Source organism: Gymnoscopelus microlampas (assembly GCF_963454915.1).
Source record: "Gymnoscopelus microlampas genome assembly, chromosome: 18".
NCBI lineage: Eukaryota > Metazoa > Chordata > Actinopteri > Myctophiformes > Myctophidae > Gymnoscopelus > Gymnoscopelus microlampas.
Window position 1 is genome coordinate 4,785,226 of NC_139955.1, and position 18,478 is coordinate 4,803,703.

Below are 18,478 nucleotides of genomic sequence, written 5' to 3' on the forward strand. Positions count from 1 at the left end.
TTTATGTAATAAAACGGGAAGAAAACAAAAAAACAAAAAGCAAAGCAAAAAACAAAACAAAAACAACAACCAACCAACAATCTCGTGATCGACAATCTTCAAACAGGCCTGGCACTGACTGACCACGCACACAAGAGTGTCCCTGCAGCCTTCCCGTACAGACCAGAGTGTAGAAAAGAGAGTAACGACACGCTTTGATCTTGCCGCAAGGCGGGCTCCCCGTTGTGATCTTGTAGATCTGCTATTTTCAAATAGCTGATGTATTATGTTAAAGTGCTCATGTGGCCCATAGTCGTTTGACTCGTTTCTTTTGGGCTGCATGGTTTTCCTAGACCTGGTTGCTTGTTTCTCTCACAAACTCTGGCAACACTGCCTGCTTGCTTAGTTCCTCTCGCAAAACTTGGCAACACTTCCACTGACGTCACTGAGTCGTATGCTTCTTCTCAGTAAACATGCTGCGCAGCTCACACGCACACACTCACAGGCCCATTTAACTCACTTTAGACCCAACACAACAACATAGCAGCTCATTGTCGTCGACAGAGAGGATGGAGACCATAATGGAGGACGAGACCAGACCCAGGAAGGTAAAAGACAGTTTACCGTTACGAAGCTGTTAGCCACGTTAGCTTAGCATGTCGCTACCAGCCTAGCCTAGCCGTGATGACCGGATGTTATTGAATGTTGCTCTTTCAGCTCAGCGCGGCTTATGTTCTTGTTGAACGTCTACATTTACAGTGGTGTAAAGTAACTAAGTACGTTTACTCAAGTACTGTACTTGAGTACAATTTTGAGGTTTACTGGAGTATTTTTTTTAAATTTTCTGTGCTTTTACATCATGTAAATAATAATCTAAATCCACAAAGAAAAAGTACTCAAATTATTTACTTAAGTAAAAGTACCAATACTGCAATATAAAAAAACTCTGTTACAAGTAAAAGTCCAGAATTCAAAATTAACTTGAGTAAAAGTACAAAAGTATTGTCATCAAAATGTACTTAAAGTACCAAAAGTAAAAGTACTAAAATGTTTGAAAATAGCACAACGCGTCGTATCGCAACGCGTTGTGAGCTTGTAGATCGGCTATTTTCAAATAGCCCAGGTATAAAATAGGACTAAAGTGGTTAATGTATGTCCTATAACATCATAATTTACATCTGCAAAGTAACTAGTAACAAAAGTTTTCAAATAATTGTAGTGGAGTAAAAGTACAATATTTTCCTCTGCGATGTAGTGGAATAAAATTATTGGAAATACTCAAGTAATGTATATTATGTAAAAAAAAAATAATACTTTAGTACAGTACTTACGTTACTTTGCACTACTGCTTGTAGATCTGCTCTGTTTGCCAAGCAACACTGGTACTGTACAAATGGAGGAGGAGTGGGCAGGCAATGTGAAAATGGCATTTTATTCCCCCAAATATGAAAACGTAATGAATATGCTTTGGAAAATCCTCTGAAATAATGTAAAGTATACATGATCTGAACAATGAACACCGTACATCCTTTTCAGATCTAGAATCTACCCATCAACTTATTGTGTATGTCATAACTCTTAATGACTATATCCACAGGTTTTGTAGCAACAGTGTTGAAATATTAGGCCTTACATGTCAACTATAATTAAAGCATGTTTGAGTCATTTATACTTTACCTTTTTTCAGACCATTATCCAAAGCACACATTTATTCTTTATTTATTTTTTTAACATTATGGAAAGAAATAGCCAATTTAACATTGAGGTGCCCAGACTTCTGAGGCGCCCACTCTTAACCCATTAAGACCTGGAACTGTGTCATTTTTAGATTTGAGCTAAACAGCATTATTTTACACTTTGGGCTATTCAAAAATAGCAGATCTACAAGCTCATAGCGCGGCACCGAGTGCCGCGCTACGAGCTTGTAGATCTGCTATTTTTGAAAAATCATGAAAATGTGTGCAAATCTTTGAATACATATATTTTTAAAGCGAACATTTTTAACTCAATCTTTGCTTCTGGGGGGTCCCTGGAACAAGATATTTTGATGGGGGTCCGCGGCCAAATACATAACATTTTGGGGGTCCTTGACATGAAAAAGTTTGAGCCCCACTGATATAGAAACATACGTTTTTCAGAATACTGTTGAGATTTAGGAGACGTGTAGAATCGGCTTCAGGTCTCAATGGGTTAATACCGAGTATACATTGTCAAGACGCCTCTCATCAGGGCCCAGGTGACCCCATCATCCTGTTCATCATGTTTGTGTTTCATCCACATCAGAGGTCCCATGGGGAGGACGACGAGGAGAGGTCTGGAGCGTCTGAGAATGACGATTACGTTCCATACGTCCCTGTCAAGATCAGAAAACAGCAAATGGCAAGTACAAAAATAACATGACGATAATGGATGGAGGACAGGACACAAGGCCGCTGTCATATTAACACATTCACTGTCAGGGGCTTTCTAAAACAGGCTGTAGCTTCTGCCAGCATTTTTAAAGTATTCTGTCTAATCTTTCAAGAACCACAGAATATTTATCTCCAGTATGATCGATCCCGTGATGGTTGCTAATCACGGAGGGTTTCACTGTGCTTCTGTGAAGAAAAAAACTATATGTCATCGCGACCTCCCGTTCGCTTGTTATACCCAGTTGAAAATAGCATGTTTCGCCAAAAATACATAGTACAGGGTTCCCACGGTCATGAAATTCCTGGAAATATTTTGAAATTAGAAAAAACGTTTTCCAGGCCTGGAAAAGGTTTGGAATTAATCAAATGTTTTGGAAAAGCTATCGTCTCTGTCGGTCGGAAACCTATTATGTCCAAAACTGTTACTTTTCAGGAGTCAAATTCTAAAATGTCAAAAGTAGCAGATCTACAAGCTCAAAACGCGTCGCTTCGCGCCGCGTTTTGAGCTTGTAGATCTGCTACTTTTGATTTTTTTTTTTGACTTTTGCGTGACACTGTATGATTTACAAAAAAACACAAAAAGTTGAAATACGGAGATGAGAGGTTTCTGCCCGACAGCAACGAAATACATTATTTTTGTCTAACATTACGTGAAAGATTGGTAAACTGTGGTAACATGCAGTGCTACTTGATGCGTTGTTAGCTTGTAGATCTGTTCTTTTTGTCACGTGACACCTTCGCTCGAGTCTGTCTTGGGGCATTGATAGCACACTGGTTTAAGAGTCTCATTATTGCCCTTGTTTGATTTCTATAGACGGGTTTCCTGTTAGTAAACATGAGAGGAATATGACCGCGCAGAGGAGGGGGAAGCCTATGGGTGCGTTTGGAAATTACGCACCGGAGCACACTCGCCTATTAGTTTGTATTGGCCAGTGCGCTCACTGCTGCTCAGGGCTGTATTTTCGAACGCGCCTTTCACCCGGGCATGCGCAGATTGCGCATTCTGCTCTGTGATGACGTCGCGCGGAAATCCGTCTATAGTCCTGGAAATGGGGTAAGATACTTTGGAAAAGTTATGGAAAAGTTTAGAAAATTCATTGTTAAAAATGGGAACCCTGATAGTAAAACACAGGAGCCGAGATACAGAATATTTTCCTAATACTTTAACCAGGAAGTGAATGGAGCAGTAAATCTTTGGATCACGTTATCTCCTGGTTCTGTGTGAAAACATTATATATATATATATATATATATATATATATATATATATAATTATTGTTTTGACGGAGATCTCCGTCAATGGCAGGGAATGTGTTAAATGTATAATGTGATTCTTGCATCTTGCACAGCATCAGAAAATGTTGCGTCTGCGGGGGAAAGCCGTGGAGGAAGAGCAGAAAGACAGCGGAGGAGAGCAGAGGGACGAGGATGAAGGCCTGGGTCCTCGTTCCAACGTCAGCCTCCTGGACCAGCACCAGCACCTCAAGGAGAAAGCAGAGGGTATAGAGCACTGGTTCACAAACGTTTTTGACGCTTGACGTCTCCCCGGGACCCAAACTAGTGAAGATAGCCGATCTACAAGCTCACAACATGTCGCGAATATGCAACGTATTATCTTACCTCTAATTAATTAATTTATTTGTATTTTTGTGGAAATCTTTTGAAATAATAATGAGAAACAAAATGGACGAAACAAAAAATAAAGGGGTATTTACTCGTGACCCATACAAATTGATCCGCCACCCCACTGTTTGGGAAACGGTGGTATAGAGTCTATACTATACTGTCTATACCAGTGGTTCTCAAACATTTTCATGTCACGGACCCCCAAGTTCATATGTTTCAAGTTTCATGGATTCAAGTTCTGTCACCATGACTGATTTCAGTCATTTGGATTCCACAGAAGCCAACATGTGGCCGATCTATATATCTATAAGCTCACAACACATCACACTGCGACATGTTATGAGCTTGTAGATCCGCGATTTTCGGTTGTTAGTTATTTATTTTAAGATGAAAGAGTATTTGAAGTGATCAAACTAACAATAGAAGCAAAAGTTAATGCCCCAAATCTTTGATTTCTTTATCTGGTTGGCTGTATGTAGATTGTGGAACAGCAGCAACATAGGTTTAGAATGATAATACCTAAACATCATCATTAAACTTTCAGTCTTGAGATTTTATTTTGCTTTATTCCATGGTATTTTGCTGCTAACCCCCATTTGAAAATATTTTGTGTGAGGGACTCCCAAATGTTTCAAAAAGATTCTAAATCTTTTTTGAATTTTTGAAAATTGCAGTCATGTATATCATCTGTCTGTTTACAGCGCGTAAGGAGTCAGCCAAGGAGAAGCAGCTGAAGGAAGAAGAAAAGATTCTTGAGAGTGTTGCGGAGGGCAGAGGTACAATGAAAGAGCCGTGAACTAGACTGCAATTGTGTTGTTGTGCATGACTACGTGTGGGTTCTGTACAAAGTTTGTGTTTTTTTTAATTGATTTATCCTTGTTTTGTTATGGATAGCATTAAGTTGATTGATAATCATATTTACTCTGATGAATTCAACATGCTAAACATGAAAGCTTGCACAATGAGTTACCGGAAACTACTTCTCCCTCAGCTCTGATGTCCGTAAAGGAGATGGCCAAAGGCATCATCTATGATGATCCCATAAAAACTAGGTGAGTTATAAGCTCAAACGACCTTTGATGACTAGAAAATCGCGAGAACAACACCGAACTTGTCCTCTAACCTGACTGTATGTCCTGTGTAGCTGGAAGGCTCCGCGCTACATCCTGAACATGCCTGGCCCCAGACACGACCGCGTCAGGAAGAAGTACCACATCCTGGTGGATGGAGATGGAGTCCCTGCACCCATCAAGAGCTTCAGGGAGATGAAACTTCCACCAGGTTATTACCACTCACTATACCCACAAATGAAAAACCAGAACCCCACTCTGGTTGTGTATCGATTCAGCTTGTGCTAGCTAGAGAATCTAGGGAAAGAATAATCGAGGTGGGTAGTGGACCAAAATAGGGCTGGGATTATGCACATCATGATATGGCAGAGGTGCTCTCTTTTCCTTGTTTAAATTGCCTTATTTTATGCTTAAATCGCAAATCTAAAAGCTTTTAGATGTAGATTGGCTATTTTAGCAATTTTAGAAAATGTAAAAGACAATGTTCATATTGAGGTAAAATATATTGTGATTATTTGTTGTTCATATCACCCAGCCCTAGACCAAAACATATACATGATTGTTATAATGCCTATAGACGAATCCACAGAGCACTGCGGTGTCAGACTCCTGCTGCGGTGTGCATTCTGACCAAAATTATGATTGTGCCAGGGGAGAGCTCTATGGATTCGTCTATAGTGCCACATTAGTGATACTCTTGGTACTGAAAACATTTTTCTGTTTGCAGCTGTCCTGAAAGGGCTTAAAAAGAAGGGAATTGTGCACCCCACACCCATACAAATTCAAGGAATTCCTACAATGTGAGTATATCTCTACTTCTGTACGATCTCATTTTGAATATTTGGGTTGTGCTTCAGACAGAGATAAGCTACCGTCCTTTAAAGGCACCGTTTTTGTGTGGAGGCAGGAAGCTCGTCATGAACTTGTAAGTAACGCTTTGGCGACTCATTCGGTATATATAACTGCTGCTCTTGGCAGCTAACATTAGCCATAGTTATCTCTGTTCAGATTTCAGACAGTTGGGACTTTTGGTAATTCTCAACAACGATCTCTGCTCACTCCACTCTCTGTCCTCCAGCTTAACCCGGAAATAGTGTTGCCCCAAATGGTAATTTGCTTTTGGTGGAGCCGAGACTAAAGAGGGAGTGGGCTCTCCAAGCCGCTTGGAGCGTCAAACAGTGAGGGTACATCAAGTGTAGGCTTCAGCCTGTTCTCGTCCTCTCTCCGGAAGTGTTGACTGCCTGTTCTGTTATTGGATGGACTGTCTCCTCGGGCTATGGGAGGAACGCTGTCTGGGAGATGGGGTCTAAAAAAAACAGCATTGTGCTTTCACACTCTTCAAAGGGATGTTTTGGAGCCAATGCAACGTTGTTCTACATGCTCGTATCCTAAAATGTAAACGTACAGTAACGTGCCTGCATGCGTGTGTTGGACGGTTTGAGGGTGAAAGTGCCCCACTTGATTAAATTGCAGAGATACTGAAGTGCATTTATAATGTATATTCTGAATAACAGTGATCAAAGCAACTGATGCAGCACATTAAATAATGGGTTGATTTTCATTTATTTAAATCATGCTGTTTGTTGTGCGAGAATGCATGTCAAACTGCTCATATACTGTATGAGAAATACAGCATCTAATATACAACATGGTATGCAGGTGAATGAGCGGGCAGGAGTGAGGAATTTGAATGTGACTGTCAGTCCAGCCGGCTTGACTCTCATATAATCCTCTCCTCCTCGCTCGGAGGCGGGACTAGTGAGCGAGTGTGGTAGTTGGGGTATAGACCACCGAAGTCTGACGTAATTTACGCATCCTTTGTTTGTCTACCTGGTTCGCAGTTTTCCACCCCCATTCTGAATCCCATAGACGTATTTAATATTGCGTCAAATAAGAACTGTGTTACAAAAATAAACAAATGACCCCGGCGGTTTGACTCTTATGGATATGAAGCATCAACTGACGGTGAGAAAACGATAATGTTACTTCCGCCGAATTAGTTAAATTTTCGCCAGAAACAGACCGTTTCAAATATAAGTGACTGACTATCATAAACTATACAGAACCGCCTCCCTGACAATATCGCCGAGACAGTTGTTTTTATTTTTGGACCACAATTCTTATATGAGACGATTCTAAGATGACCCAATGTTATTCTCCATAGCGAAATTACTTTACGAACCTGGGGATGAACGAGTGACGTCAGGACTTCGGTGGTCTATAGGAATTTGGCTACAGACAGACCACCTTCTCATAGAAAGCTAGCCTCCTACAGAGCCATGCCATAAAATATTACAATAGAAGGACATCCTGATGCTGCGTTCAAAATCAGCCAAATGAATGCACCCCATCAGGCAGCATTTTACACTGATGCCATACTGCCTTCAAGGCAGACACAGCCCATGCTGTTCATGAATTGACTAGGTTTCTTTGTTTGTTTGTGTGTGTAGTCTGTCAGGCCGGGACATGATCGGCATCGCCTTCACTGGTTCAGGAAAGACGCTGGTCTTCACTCTGCCCATCATCATGTTCTCACTGGAGCAGGAGAAAAGGCTGCCGTTCTGCAAGAGAGAAGGTCCTTATGGACTCATCATCTGTCCATCTGTAAGACATACCCACTCTGATGACTGCAGCTTAAAATGTTACATATCCACACTTCACTTTATATAGGTCAATGATGTAAAGCATGCTTAATGTCTCGAAGTCAATGAATGAAATCTGCAAGGCTCTCATTTGTCAACAGAAATGTCCATAAACCATCTGTACCATTGTTTCCAAGCAAAGTTTTACATTGATCATTTTGTACTTATACATAATAATGTGCGTACATTTCGTATAGCACTGAACGTGCTTTAAGCACAGGAAAACTGTTAATAAAACACCAGCCACCAAATGGAAAAAGGATTGATGTATTGACCCAAATGAGCAAAATCTTAACTAAAAAAGAATGACAGTTTGTTTCAGAATTGACGGCAAGTCTATTTATTTTGGTTCATTACTTCGTTAACTAAAACCTTGATTTCAGCATCTGAAATCTTTCTTCTTTCTTTCCCCTAATCTTCATGCTGCTTGCTCCCGTGGGCCATGATGAATGTCAGCCATGATAACATCAGAAGAACTTAATGTAACCTAATGTTTATTTCACCCATCACCCTTTGTTGTCCAGCGAGAGTTGGCGAGGCAGACCCACGGCATCATCGAGTATTACTGTAAACTCCTGGAGGAGGAGGGAGCGCCACAGCTACGTACTGCCCTCTGCATCGGAGGGATGTCTGTCAAGGATCAGATGGAGGTGGTTAAACAGTAAGTGCTTTGTTTTCCCTTGGATGAAGTTGTAGCATTGGTGGTAAATATCTATAGTGACGCGTGCGTCAAAATAAGAAGTCAGGTGCTTTGAGATTGACGGGTGTCGTGGAGGAATTTGGCCCCTGTGGACCGTCTCCAGCCAAAACACTCCAGGCAAAATACTGAGGCTTCTATCTTTGTATATAAGATCATTATTAAAACCCATTAAGACCTGGAAAGCCTATATGTTTTATCTTTAAAAACCAGGAAAGCATCTGTGTAATTTTGTACGTACATTTTGTACATAGCAAAATGCTTTTTAAAAAGAAAATGTTTTAATAAAAATGTAAAGTTTTCTAGAAAACTTGGTTAGGATTTAGAAGGCATTTTTAAAATTGGCCTCAGGTCTAAATGGGTTCAGATGGATCTTCCAAATGTTTGTCACAGATGTTTCCTTGCACATTCCTGTCAAGTGATTACGTTTGTTGTAATGTTAACAAAACTGTCGTGTGATGAAGTATAACATAGGGCTAAGTGGTTAATTGATTCAGTCATATCGAGAAAAAATATATATATTTAAAAACTCTGCACGTCATTGCACGATTATTCAATTAATCAATACAATAATCGCTAAGAAGATAATGCATAGTTGCAGCCGTACAGAGATGTTATCTGTCCTTGTGTCCTGCAGGATAACAGTAGAGTAGGGTTGCAACTATTGATTACTTAATGCAACTATATCGGTTATTCTATCATTTACTTTTATTAATCGATTAATTAATTAAGCGCTTATGCATTATTTTATAATTAGCTGCACAACGGAGTCGTGCAAAAATAGTGAAATTAGCTGATTCACAAGTTCACAACGTGTGGCTACATACATCGCTAAACCCTGAATTTCACTATTTTTGAAATGGTTTTATCGATTGTTTTATAAACCGAGCCATTATCTTTTATTATGGATTAGTTGGATTAACTGTTGCACTCCTGCAGTGGCGTCCACATGATGGTGGCCACCCCAGGCAGACTGATGGACCTGCTTCAGAAGAAGATGATCAGTCTGGACATCTGCCGCTACCTGGCACTGGACGAGGCCGACAGGATGATTGACATGGGCTTTGAGGAGGACATCAGGACCATCTTCTCCTACTTCAAGGTCAGATTATACTTTGTGATGGTCTGCTTCCAGGTCAGATTATACTTTGTGATCTTCTGCGCCTGTTTTTCATCCCCCCCACAACCTCCCTATGGGGTGCAAAGGATAAATATATCGGACACAAACCTTGCATCTCCATATTTCTGAATTTTGTGTTGCATGAGCTCTTGGCACACACAACACACTGAGATATGTTATGTCAGATTTTCACAGATGATCACAAAAGAACAATTGGATTCACGTTAAATGTCAGCAAAGTTCTCCTTGCAGAATTGACGTGGGAGGTGTTATAACTTTATATTTGTTGTTATTTAGGGTCAGAGACAAACCCTGCTTTTCAGTGCTACCATGCCCAAGAAGATCCAGAACTTTGCCAAGAGTGCCCTGGTTAAGCCCATCACTATAAATGTTGGCAGAGCAGGTGCTGCCAGTTTGGATGTCATCCAGGTATGTTCATCTTTTCAATGGAAGACGTTTTGAACTTTGTAGTTTAAATGTGCTATACAGATAAATATACTTTGCAGTCTTATTTATGTCAAAGGGCTTTACACAAAACATTAAACATTAAGACACATTTTATAAGGACATTTGATTACAATTAAAAATAAGAATAGGTTCAAATAAAACGGAGAGAGAGAGGCGCCACATGTTGTACAGGCTGACACACAGTCCGTGCAAGCAACACAGAAGTGTGTAGCGCGTCCTGATCCAGACTTCATTCAAATTCTCCGTCACCGTCATCCACACAAGTACGTTTATAAATACCTTTTGACTGTTAAGTTATATCACCAGCCGATCAAACAATACCATTTGAAACGCAAATGATTTTGGCTGAATTAACAACACTGGCTTTTGCGACCAGCCTCTCTCTCGCAGTGGTGTAAATGAATGCCCTTCTTATCTTCATCATCCTACAGCGTCACACAAAAGCATCAAAAGTAGATCTACAAGCTCTATGAGGTTTCAACCCGACAGAGACGATATTATATACTGTATAGTCCCTGTCACTGCCAACCCTAACCGGTATTGGGGAGGGTGTAGACTAGAGACAGCCACTTTCTTCTGACGTTTTTGTCCGTCTCTTCCTCACTCATTCTCCCCTCTCCTCTAGGCCAGTGGTTTTCAACCTTTTTCATATGAAGGTCCATTATTTATTCCACATTTAAGCCACGGATCCCATTCCCACCATTTGATGAGATTTAGACTCTCAGACCCAAAACTAGAATATTTTGTTATCGTTGGATAAGACTAAACAATGTGACTACGTTTTCCACCACTGCTCTCTCGAACCTGGTGATTAATCATTAACCCACAGGATGTATTATTGTCCGTCTTATTAAAAAAGACAATGCCTACATAAAAGGGAAACTTAGATGGCGTCTTGGTAGGCCTAGCTGTCCATCGAGGCTCTTCTTTAGACTGATGGGGACACATTTGGGATAAAAGATAAAGTGATTCAGACACGCAGCAAAATACTTTTCTTTTCTTTTTTCTGAGCGGTGTGCAGACCAAGAGGTGTGTGGGGGGGGGGGGGTCAACATTAGATAATAATAATAATAAACTTTATTTATATAGCACATTTCATGACATAAATGCAGCTCAAAGTGCTTTACAGAGCAACATTTTTTTTTTAAATACAACATTTTAGATAGACAGTTTAGAGACTATTATGTGCCGTATCGGAATTAATCGGATCGGATCTGTTTTGATGCTGCCTGATCGGAATCGGATCAGATCGCAAAAACCTTGATCGCAGCACCTCTAGTGAAAACCACAACAATATATGTCAGCCGATTTCAAGAAATAGACTCCTGTAGTGTGAAATGCTTAACGATCAGATAACCCCCCGACCACTTAAAAGTCGTATAGTGTGTACCTGCCCTAACTCTGGGGACACAAGGCAGACCTGTCCCTGGTGACCTGATAGGTCTGTATGGGTCACAATATAGAACAAGATAACTAATGTATTTTGGCCCTGAAAGCTATTCATTGCTTTATAAACCAACAGCAGGATTCTTTTTTGTGTGAAAATTATGTATCCACTGGATTTAAAACTATTCTGTGTGTGTGTGTGTGTGTGTGTGTGTGTGTGTGTGTGTGTGTGTGTGTGTGTGTGTGTGTGTGTGTGTGTGTGTGTGTGTGTGTGTGTGTGTGTGTGTGTGTGTGTGTGTGTGTGTGTGTGTGTGTGTGTGTGTGTGTGTGTGTGTGTGTGTGTGCAGGAAGTGGAATACGTCAAAGAGGAAGCCAAGATGGTCTACCTGCTCGAGTGTCTCCAGAAAACACCACCACCAGTCAGTAATGTCCTCATATGTAATGAAAGTCACACATATCGTACTTAGGGCTGTCATGAAATGACGATCATGTCATTTTACTTGCTGATTAATTGTCATGCAAATAATTGTGATGAACTATTTAATTGTGGTTTTGGCATTGAACATTGGAACATAAATCTAAATTACATTTCTTTGTAAACAAAAAATGTAATCAAAATAAATAATGTGCATATTTAAAAGTTTAGTTTTAACAGGGAAAATAGCCAATCTGCAATTTTTTTTTAATGTATAAACATTTTTCAATAGATAAATGTATACAGATGAATGGAAAAATTATACGGAAAATAATTGCGATCATCTCAAATAATTGCGATTATGTAATAATTGTGACAGACCTACACATACACATGTGAAACTCAGATAGTTCCTCTTTCATAATGGCAGGTGCTGATGTTTGCCGAGAAGAAAGCAGATGTGGACGCCATCCATGAGTATCTGCTACTGAAAGGAGTTGAAGCTGTGGCCATCCACGGAGGGAAGGGTAAGAAGAAGCTTCCGTTTATTACTACGGTGTCGAATGGCGAAAATAGACAATCTACAAGCTCATAATGCATCACCATGTGTTGTGATCTTGTAGATCAGCTTTTTCTTTGTGCTATTTTGGAAAGGTTTTGACTGACATTCCCAATATAGGGCCAGTATTGATGTGGATAAATGCAAAAGGCAACTAAAAGCATAAAAATACAGACATAAATAATAACTCGGATTTAAAAAAATATGAATTATTTAAATAAAAGGCGACACAAAGGCAATTCAAGGTACAACTTTACATAACACAAAAAGGCATTTAAGCACAAAAGGCAAAAGAAATGAAATAAATAATAAGATACATCTTAAAAAAGAAAGACACCGCCGTAAGCTGAAATGTTAAAAATAAAATGCAGTGGAGAACATAAAAGTTTTCAGCCTTGATCTGAAAGTATTCAAAGATGGCACAAGGCTCAGATCCTTGGGAAGTTTGTTCCAATTACTGTGTGTGGCATAATGACTAACCACTGCGTCAGCATGTTTTGTTTGAACTCTGGGAGTAGTTAGTAGACATTTTAATGGTCTATAGCCAGCAACAGACAGCCAGACACCATTAGTTTGATGATAATGTTTCTCACTATTCAAGGCTCAGGTTAAATTAGACCTTTACTCCCCCATGCGACCAATAACGTGAACACAAATGAAGATTTAAAGCCTGCACTACTTGCTCCTTCCAACGTCCTAACTTTTTTCCCCCCGGAAACTGAGGGGATATAACTACATTTCGACGTCATTCAAAGCTTCAGATTTTTTTTCGGACGCTCCTGCACCTCCAGATGTCCGAACTCCCTGAAACTAGCTCAGAAAACCCTTCCAAAGCGGATCTTTTCCGACAGAAGGAGCATGTATTGAGCTTTACAACCCTGATTTGTGCCATGGGGGCTGATATTCAAGATCTGCGCTGGTGTCCGCAAAAGAGTGCTGGTCACCATGGACATGTGCTGGGGTTTAGGCTTCAAATCTGTTGCCTCCCAGTTGAACCTCGGACCGGTCGGTGCTGTCATATTTATGTAAAACATTAGATTTTTAATGACCATCTGTGATCTGGACAAATTTGAATGTGTGTCTGTAGATTTTGACGTCCAATCCTTGCTCGATGGCAAGTGCATGCACCTTTATGACAGTCAATACATGTGTGATGTCTTCTCACAATTTTAAATGTCTTAGTGTGTTCAATCTCTATATATTTTTAATTAATTTGAGACTGTGGAACTGGAAACGCATGATCTATTTGATATGTTAATTTGGGGTCATGCTGGTGACTTCAGAATCACCTGATTTAGTAGAGAGCCTTAATATGTCTCCTTGTAGTTGCTAAGCATTACCACCAGATGTCATCAAACCATGTATGTCACACCCTGTCCTGCTTCACAGATGTATGTGTCCAAATAATCTGTGTATTCATTAATATGACACTGTCACTGTAAATGACAATGTGATGTTCATTGATGTCTTTAGATCAAGAGGAGAGAACTAAGGCCATAGAAGCATTCAAGGGGGGGTTGAAAGATGTCCTAGTCGCCACAGACGTTGCTTCCAAGGGTCTGGATTTCCCAGCTATACAGCATGTGGTGAATTATGACATGCCTGAGGAGATAGAAAACTACGGTGAGAGAATATTGTCTGTGTGATCAGTATTGGATGATGCCAGGAAATGCTTAAAATGTATGTTAACTTGAGTTTCCCATAATTTGATATAAAACATTTTGGTGTTTTCGTTTTCAGTCCATAGAATTGGAAGGACAGGACGTTCGGGGAAAACTGGTATCGCTACAACCTTCATCAATAAAGGCTGCGGTGAGAAAAGACAAACACAAAATGAACATACAAATCATTAGTGTCCGGCAGAAACCTTGTATCTCGATATTTCCTTTTTTTTCATGTTTTTTCCGTGCATTTATTCATGCCCTGCCTACTTCATCATACAAGAGTGTCGCACAAAAGCAGTGAAAATAGCCGATCCACAAGCTTTTTTACTTTTTCCACCCGACAGCGGTGAAATACAAAATGGTGATTTTCACAATTTCAATAAATTCAATGTCGTATTGTTGGGCTCTGAACACGTGTTGTACGTTTGACCCCAGATGAGTCTGTGTTGATGGATCTGAAAGCCCTGCTGATCGAGGCCAAGCAGAAGGTTCCGCCTGTCCTCCAGGTGCTGCAGACGGGAGACGAGACCATGCTGGACATTGGAGGTGAGCCTCTTTCTTCAAACTCCCTCACTAATGTCTCTCCTCTCGGTCTAACTGCTGTTGTTGAGTCCAGATCAGTGCTTCTCAAACTTCTTCATTTCCAGGACCCCCGTAACTCTTAAGGTTGTTACACACCGGGGCGATTTTTTCGTGCGAATAATGCGTTTTTTTTTTAAACCTTATAAAGTCAATGGCTCCGTACATGGAGCGAAAAAGCGAAGCGAAAAAGCGTCTTTTAATTATTCGGAACGAGTCCGAATTTTGCGTATATTCGCTATTTTCGCCGGTGTCGCCCGGTGTGTAAGGACCTTAAGAGTGTACGATTGGTACCAAACGGACCCATACGGGTCCGTTTGGTACCATTTGTATACTCTCAGAGTTACAGACCTGTAAGGGTCCTTTTGGAACCCCCTGGAGGAAGCCTGAGGGTCCCTGGACCCCACTTTGAGAACCACTGGTCTAGATCACAATCAGTAAACACTGGTTGGTCCCTTTTACACCTGGCTTTAACACTTGCCTTATTTCTACGAAAGCGTTGCAAGGAATTTGCTTTTCCTGGTGATGCAGTGCCAAGACAGTCTCTTTGACCACTTTCAACCTATTTTTGGGCATACGCAAACATGGCACATCTACAGCTCACAACGCATTGGGTTGTGAGCTTGTAGATCGGCTATATCCGCCCACATGACATCATAATGAAGAATAATATATATGACTTAAGCCTTAAAGGGGAATTGCTTAAAACGTGCGCCAATAGGCCTTCCATTATTTTGCGTATTTTAATATCTTTTTTTTTTGAGAGAGAGATCTGACGTTCATAGTGACAGAACACTATGCAACCGAGAAGGGAAAAAAACGGAAGTCTCGCTAGACGAGATTGAAATCTCGTCTAGCGAGACTTCTGTTTTTTTCCCTTCTCGGTTGCATAGTGTTCTGTCACTATGAACGTCAGATCTAAAAAAAAAAAGCTATTCAAATACGCGATCTAACGCAAGGCCTATTGGCAGGGGTGCACATAACTTTTTAGGTCTGGTACGCAGAAGAGCACCTGGACATGTGACTTGGTGCGCATGGCGCCCGTCCCGTTTTGTCAACGGGGGGGGGGGGGGGGGGGGGTTCAGCCCGGACAGTTTTGTCAACGGGGGGGGGGGGGGGGTGTTCAGCACGGTGCCCACCGGACAGTTTTGTCAACGGGGGGGGGGGGGGGGGGGGCGAGAAAAAAAGGACGCTCTCCTTCTAAATTTTCGCCGTTTTTTTTTTCTCACGCTGTTAGATAAAGCCCCCAAGGTTGGTGCCCTGTGCTGCTGCGCTGATTTTATCCGCCAGATTGGGACGTTCACGGCATATTTTGCACCATTACGGTGCGTTCATCATCGGTGACGAGTGCCTCTAACAGCCGCTGCTGGCTGCGTGCACGCAGCGAGGCAATGCGAGGCGACGCGAGTCATATCTCTACCCCTGTGCCTAATGGCTGTACATGGGGCCGACGGTTGCTTTAGAGTTATTGTGTGAGTGTGGCTTCAGGAAGTAAATTCCTAGCCTCGATCTCCAGGCTTTTATTTTTTATTTTTGCTAAAAAATAAAAGCTTGGAAATTCCTGCCCCAGCTGTTGGTGCGCAAAAGCGCCTCGCGTCGCCTGATGTGGTGCGCATTTTTTATTTTGGGTGCGCATGCGCACCTGCGCACCAGTTATGTGCACCCCTGCCTATTGGCGCACGTTTTAAGCTGTGTGGGACCCGGGATGGAGCTATGACATTTCTCTACTGTACCATTCATCATAACATCATAACCCTAAACCGTGGTCCAAAATTCCCCTTTTAAGTGGTTAAGAGAGGTCTGTTCACTCAGGCACCTTTTGTGGGAATGCACACCCAGGAAGTAAGTTCTGATTAACAAGATAACATCTCTTTGAATGAGGAGTTGTCTAAATCAAAAGTTTTGACATACATTATTATTTAGAATTTATATTTAGGGACATTGGTATGCAACATGGAATGTAAAAATAACTACTAATAGACATCGTCAGAACAAAAAGTACACAAAAAAAAATCCTATTCTGATGTGGGGCAAAAAAAAAGACAAATACACTATGACTTGTGTATCGTTCCAGAAAGTGTTGACGTCGCGAAACGATGACTTAGAATTTCACATCACTGGGCATACATTCAGCGGAAAAACACCCAGAAGTGTGTAGTGTAACCACAAGTGTTACATCACGTTAACTTGTGAGCGCCTATAATGACATGCCCAGAATGAGGATGGTGACTATGACAGTGGGTAAACGTGCATAAGTGGTTAATAATATGCAGACAAATGTGTCGATTGGCCAGTTTTGCTTGACAGCGTAAAGTATTAACATCAACAGGATGTGTGATGGACGCAGTGTGTAGGTGAGGTTTTAGTGCTCTGTGTGTGTGTGTGTGTGTGTGTGTGTGTGTGAGAGATGTGTGCTGTTTGAGGTAGTGGCTTTACTGAGCACTCCATTGCCAGGGTTGCACAGTAATGAGAATGCGGGGGAGTGGGGTCTTTTTCAGGCTAGTGCAGATAGAGGGAGTCATACAAATGATATGGGGTGCAACAAAGTAAAGAAAATAAAAAAAATGACTCTATAGAATAATCGCTAACGCCCTGTAAATGAGTGCAGCTGCTGAACTACTGCAATAGGAAACGTGTGGAAATACCATGATCTAAAAGTGTAGAACACAAATAACAATGACTACGTTTTCTTCTGATGGACAATAAGACATACACACACGGGTGTGCACGCACATCCTCCCACTAAGTCACAACCACCAATTTTAAACGGACACAAACACGCACATCCTACCACATGTAAGTGAAACTCCCACACAAAACCACACTTCTTAAGTACTTAGGTTGAAGTGGCATCAGCTGAGCAACCGGTATGTCTATCACTCTTACAATGCGCTAGACATGTGGTTCTCAAACCTTCCATTTGGAACCCCCTTAAACATGCTTATAACCCCATAACCATTTGTTGAAATGAGCCCCAAAAGAGAGAGTATAAAATATAAATATTCATGTCACACTCACTTCATTTATTTTTTCTCTAGCCTTTTATGCAAATTAATTGAAGTCCAGCTCTGAGAACACGTGCAACCCCACCACATTCAGTGTGTGTGAAGAGCCCTGGGTTCCTGTCTTAACATGCTGTTTGTCATTACTTTCACAGGGGAGAGAGGCTGTACATTCTGTGGTGGTCTGGGTCATCGTATTACAGACTGTCCCAAGCTGGAAGCCATGCAGACCAAACAGGTGACCAACATTGGACGCAAGGACTATCTGGCTCACAGTTCCATGGACTTCTAAGACTTTTGAGGGATTTTGTTAACATGGATGATTCACTGACACTCGATGAGAAACTGAGACATTTCTAAGACTTTTGAGGGATTTTCTTAACATGGCTAATTCGCTGATACTGATACCAAAGTAGCCAATCTACAAGCTCACAACACGTCACATTGTGAGCTTTTATATAGGCTATGTTTGGGGTGGTACAACAAAGTAGAACTCCGGCGTAACACTTTGAGGTCATTTCTTTACAAGGACGTTTTACTGATACTAATACCGATACTCCAGAAACCGACAACTCTGAGGAATTTGTATTGTCTTCTGCATCATCGGACAAAGGAAGTGTATTTTCACAGGTCTGCTCTGCAAGATAAAGAACTCTTCCAAGGTACAACTTGCAGAACATCGTCATTTTATTTCGCTGTTTTCCCGTACTTTTATTCTGAATACGTGTTGCTTTTGTAAAATGCATCTGTCATGTGATTGTAAATAAAACGACACCCACGGTGTCCTTTTGGTAAAGGGTGTTGCTGAAGTGCTCGAGCACAGCGATGCAAAGGGAAGTGTGTCCCGCATGAGGAAGTAG

General features: G+C 41.1%; 1 protein-coding gene across 1 annotated transcript; it reads left to right on the top strand.

Moving 5' to 3' along the window:
* The first annotated feature begins 425 nt into the window (after positions 1–425).
* Positions 426–18,416, top strand: ddx41 (DEAD (Asp-Glu-Ala-Asp) box polypeptide 41). The gene is made up of 17 exons (XM_084085604.1): positions 426–587; positions 2,263–2,358; positions 3,740–3,890; positions 4,718–4,792; positions 5,008–5,068; positions 5,161–5,297; positions 5,814–5,886; positions 7,537–7,690; positions 8,253–8,389; positions 9,365–9,527; positions 9,843–9,974; positions 11,747–11,818; positions 12,245–12,341; positions 13,847–13,996; positions 14,114–14,185; positions 14,473–14,583; positions 17,774–18,416. Exons 1-17 carry the CDS (start codon positions 549–551, stop codon positions 17,908–17,910), a joined length of 1,857 nt encoding a protein of 618 aa, XP_083941730.1. The 5' UTR covers positions 426–548; the 3' UTR covers positions 17,911–18,416.
* Positions 18,417–18,478: the final 62 nt, after the last annotated feature.

What these genes read in the sequence shown, in the direction of transcription:
- ddx41 (XM_084085604.1), top strand. Translation starts at nt 549, where the DNA reads ATGGAGACCATAATGGAGGACGAGACCAGACCCAGGAAG. An exon ending in AGATCAGAAAACAGCAAATG is followed by an intron (nt 2,359 to 3,739) that starts GCAAGTACAAAA and finishes CATCTTGCACAG; the next exon opens with CATCAGAAAATGTTGCGTCT. An exon ending in ATTCAAGGAATTCCTACAAT is followed by an intron (nt 5,887 to 7,536) that starts GTGAGTATATCT and finishes TTGTGTGTGTAG; the next exon opens with TCTGTCAGGCCGGGACATGA.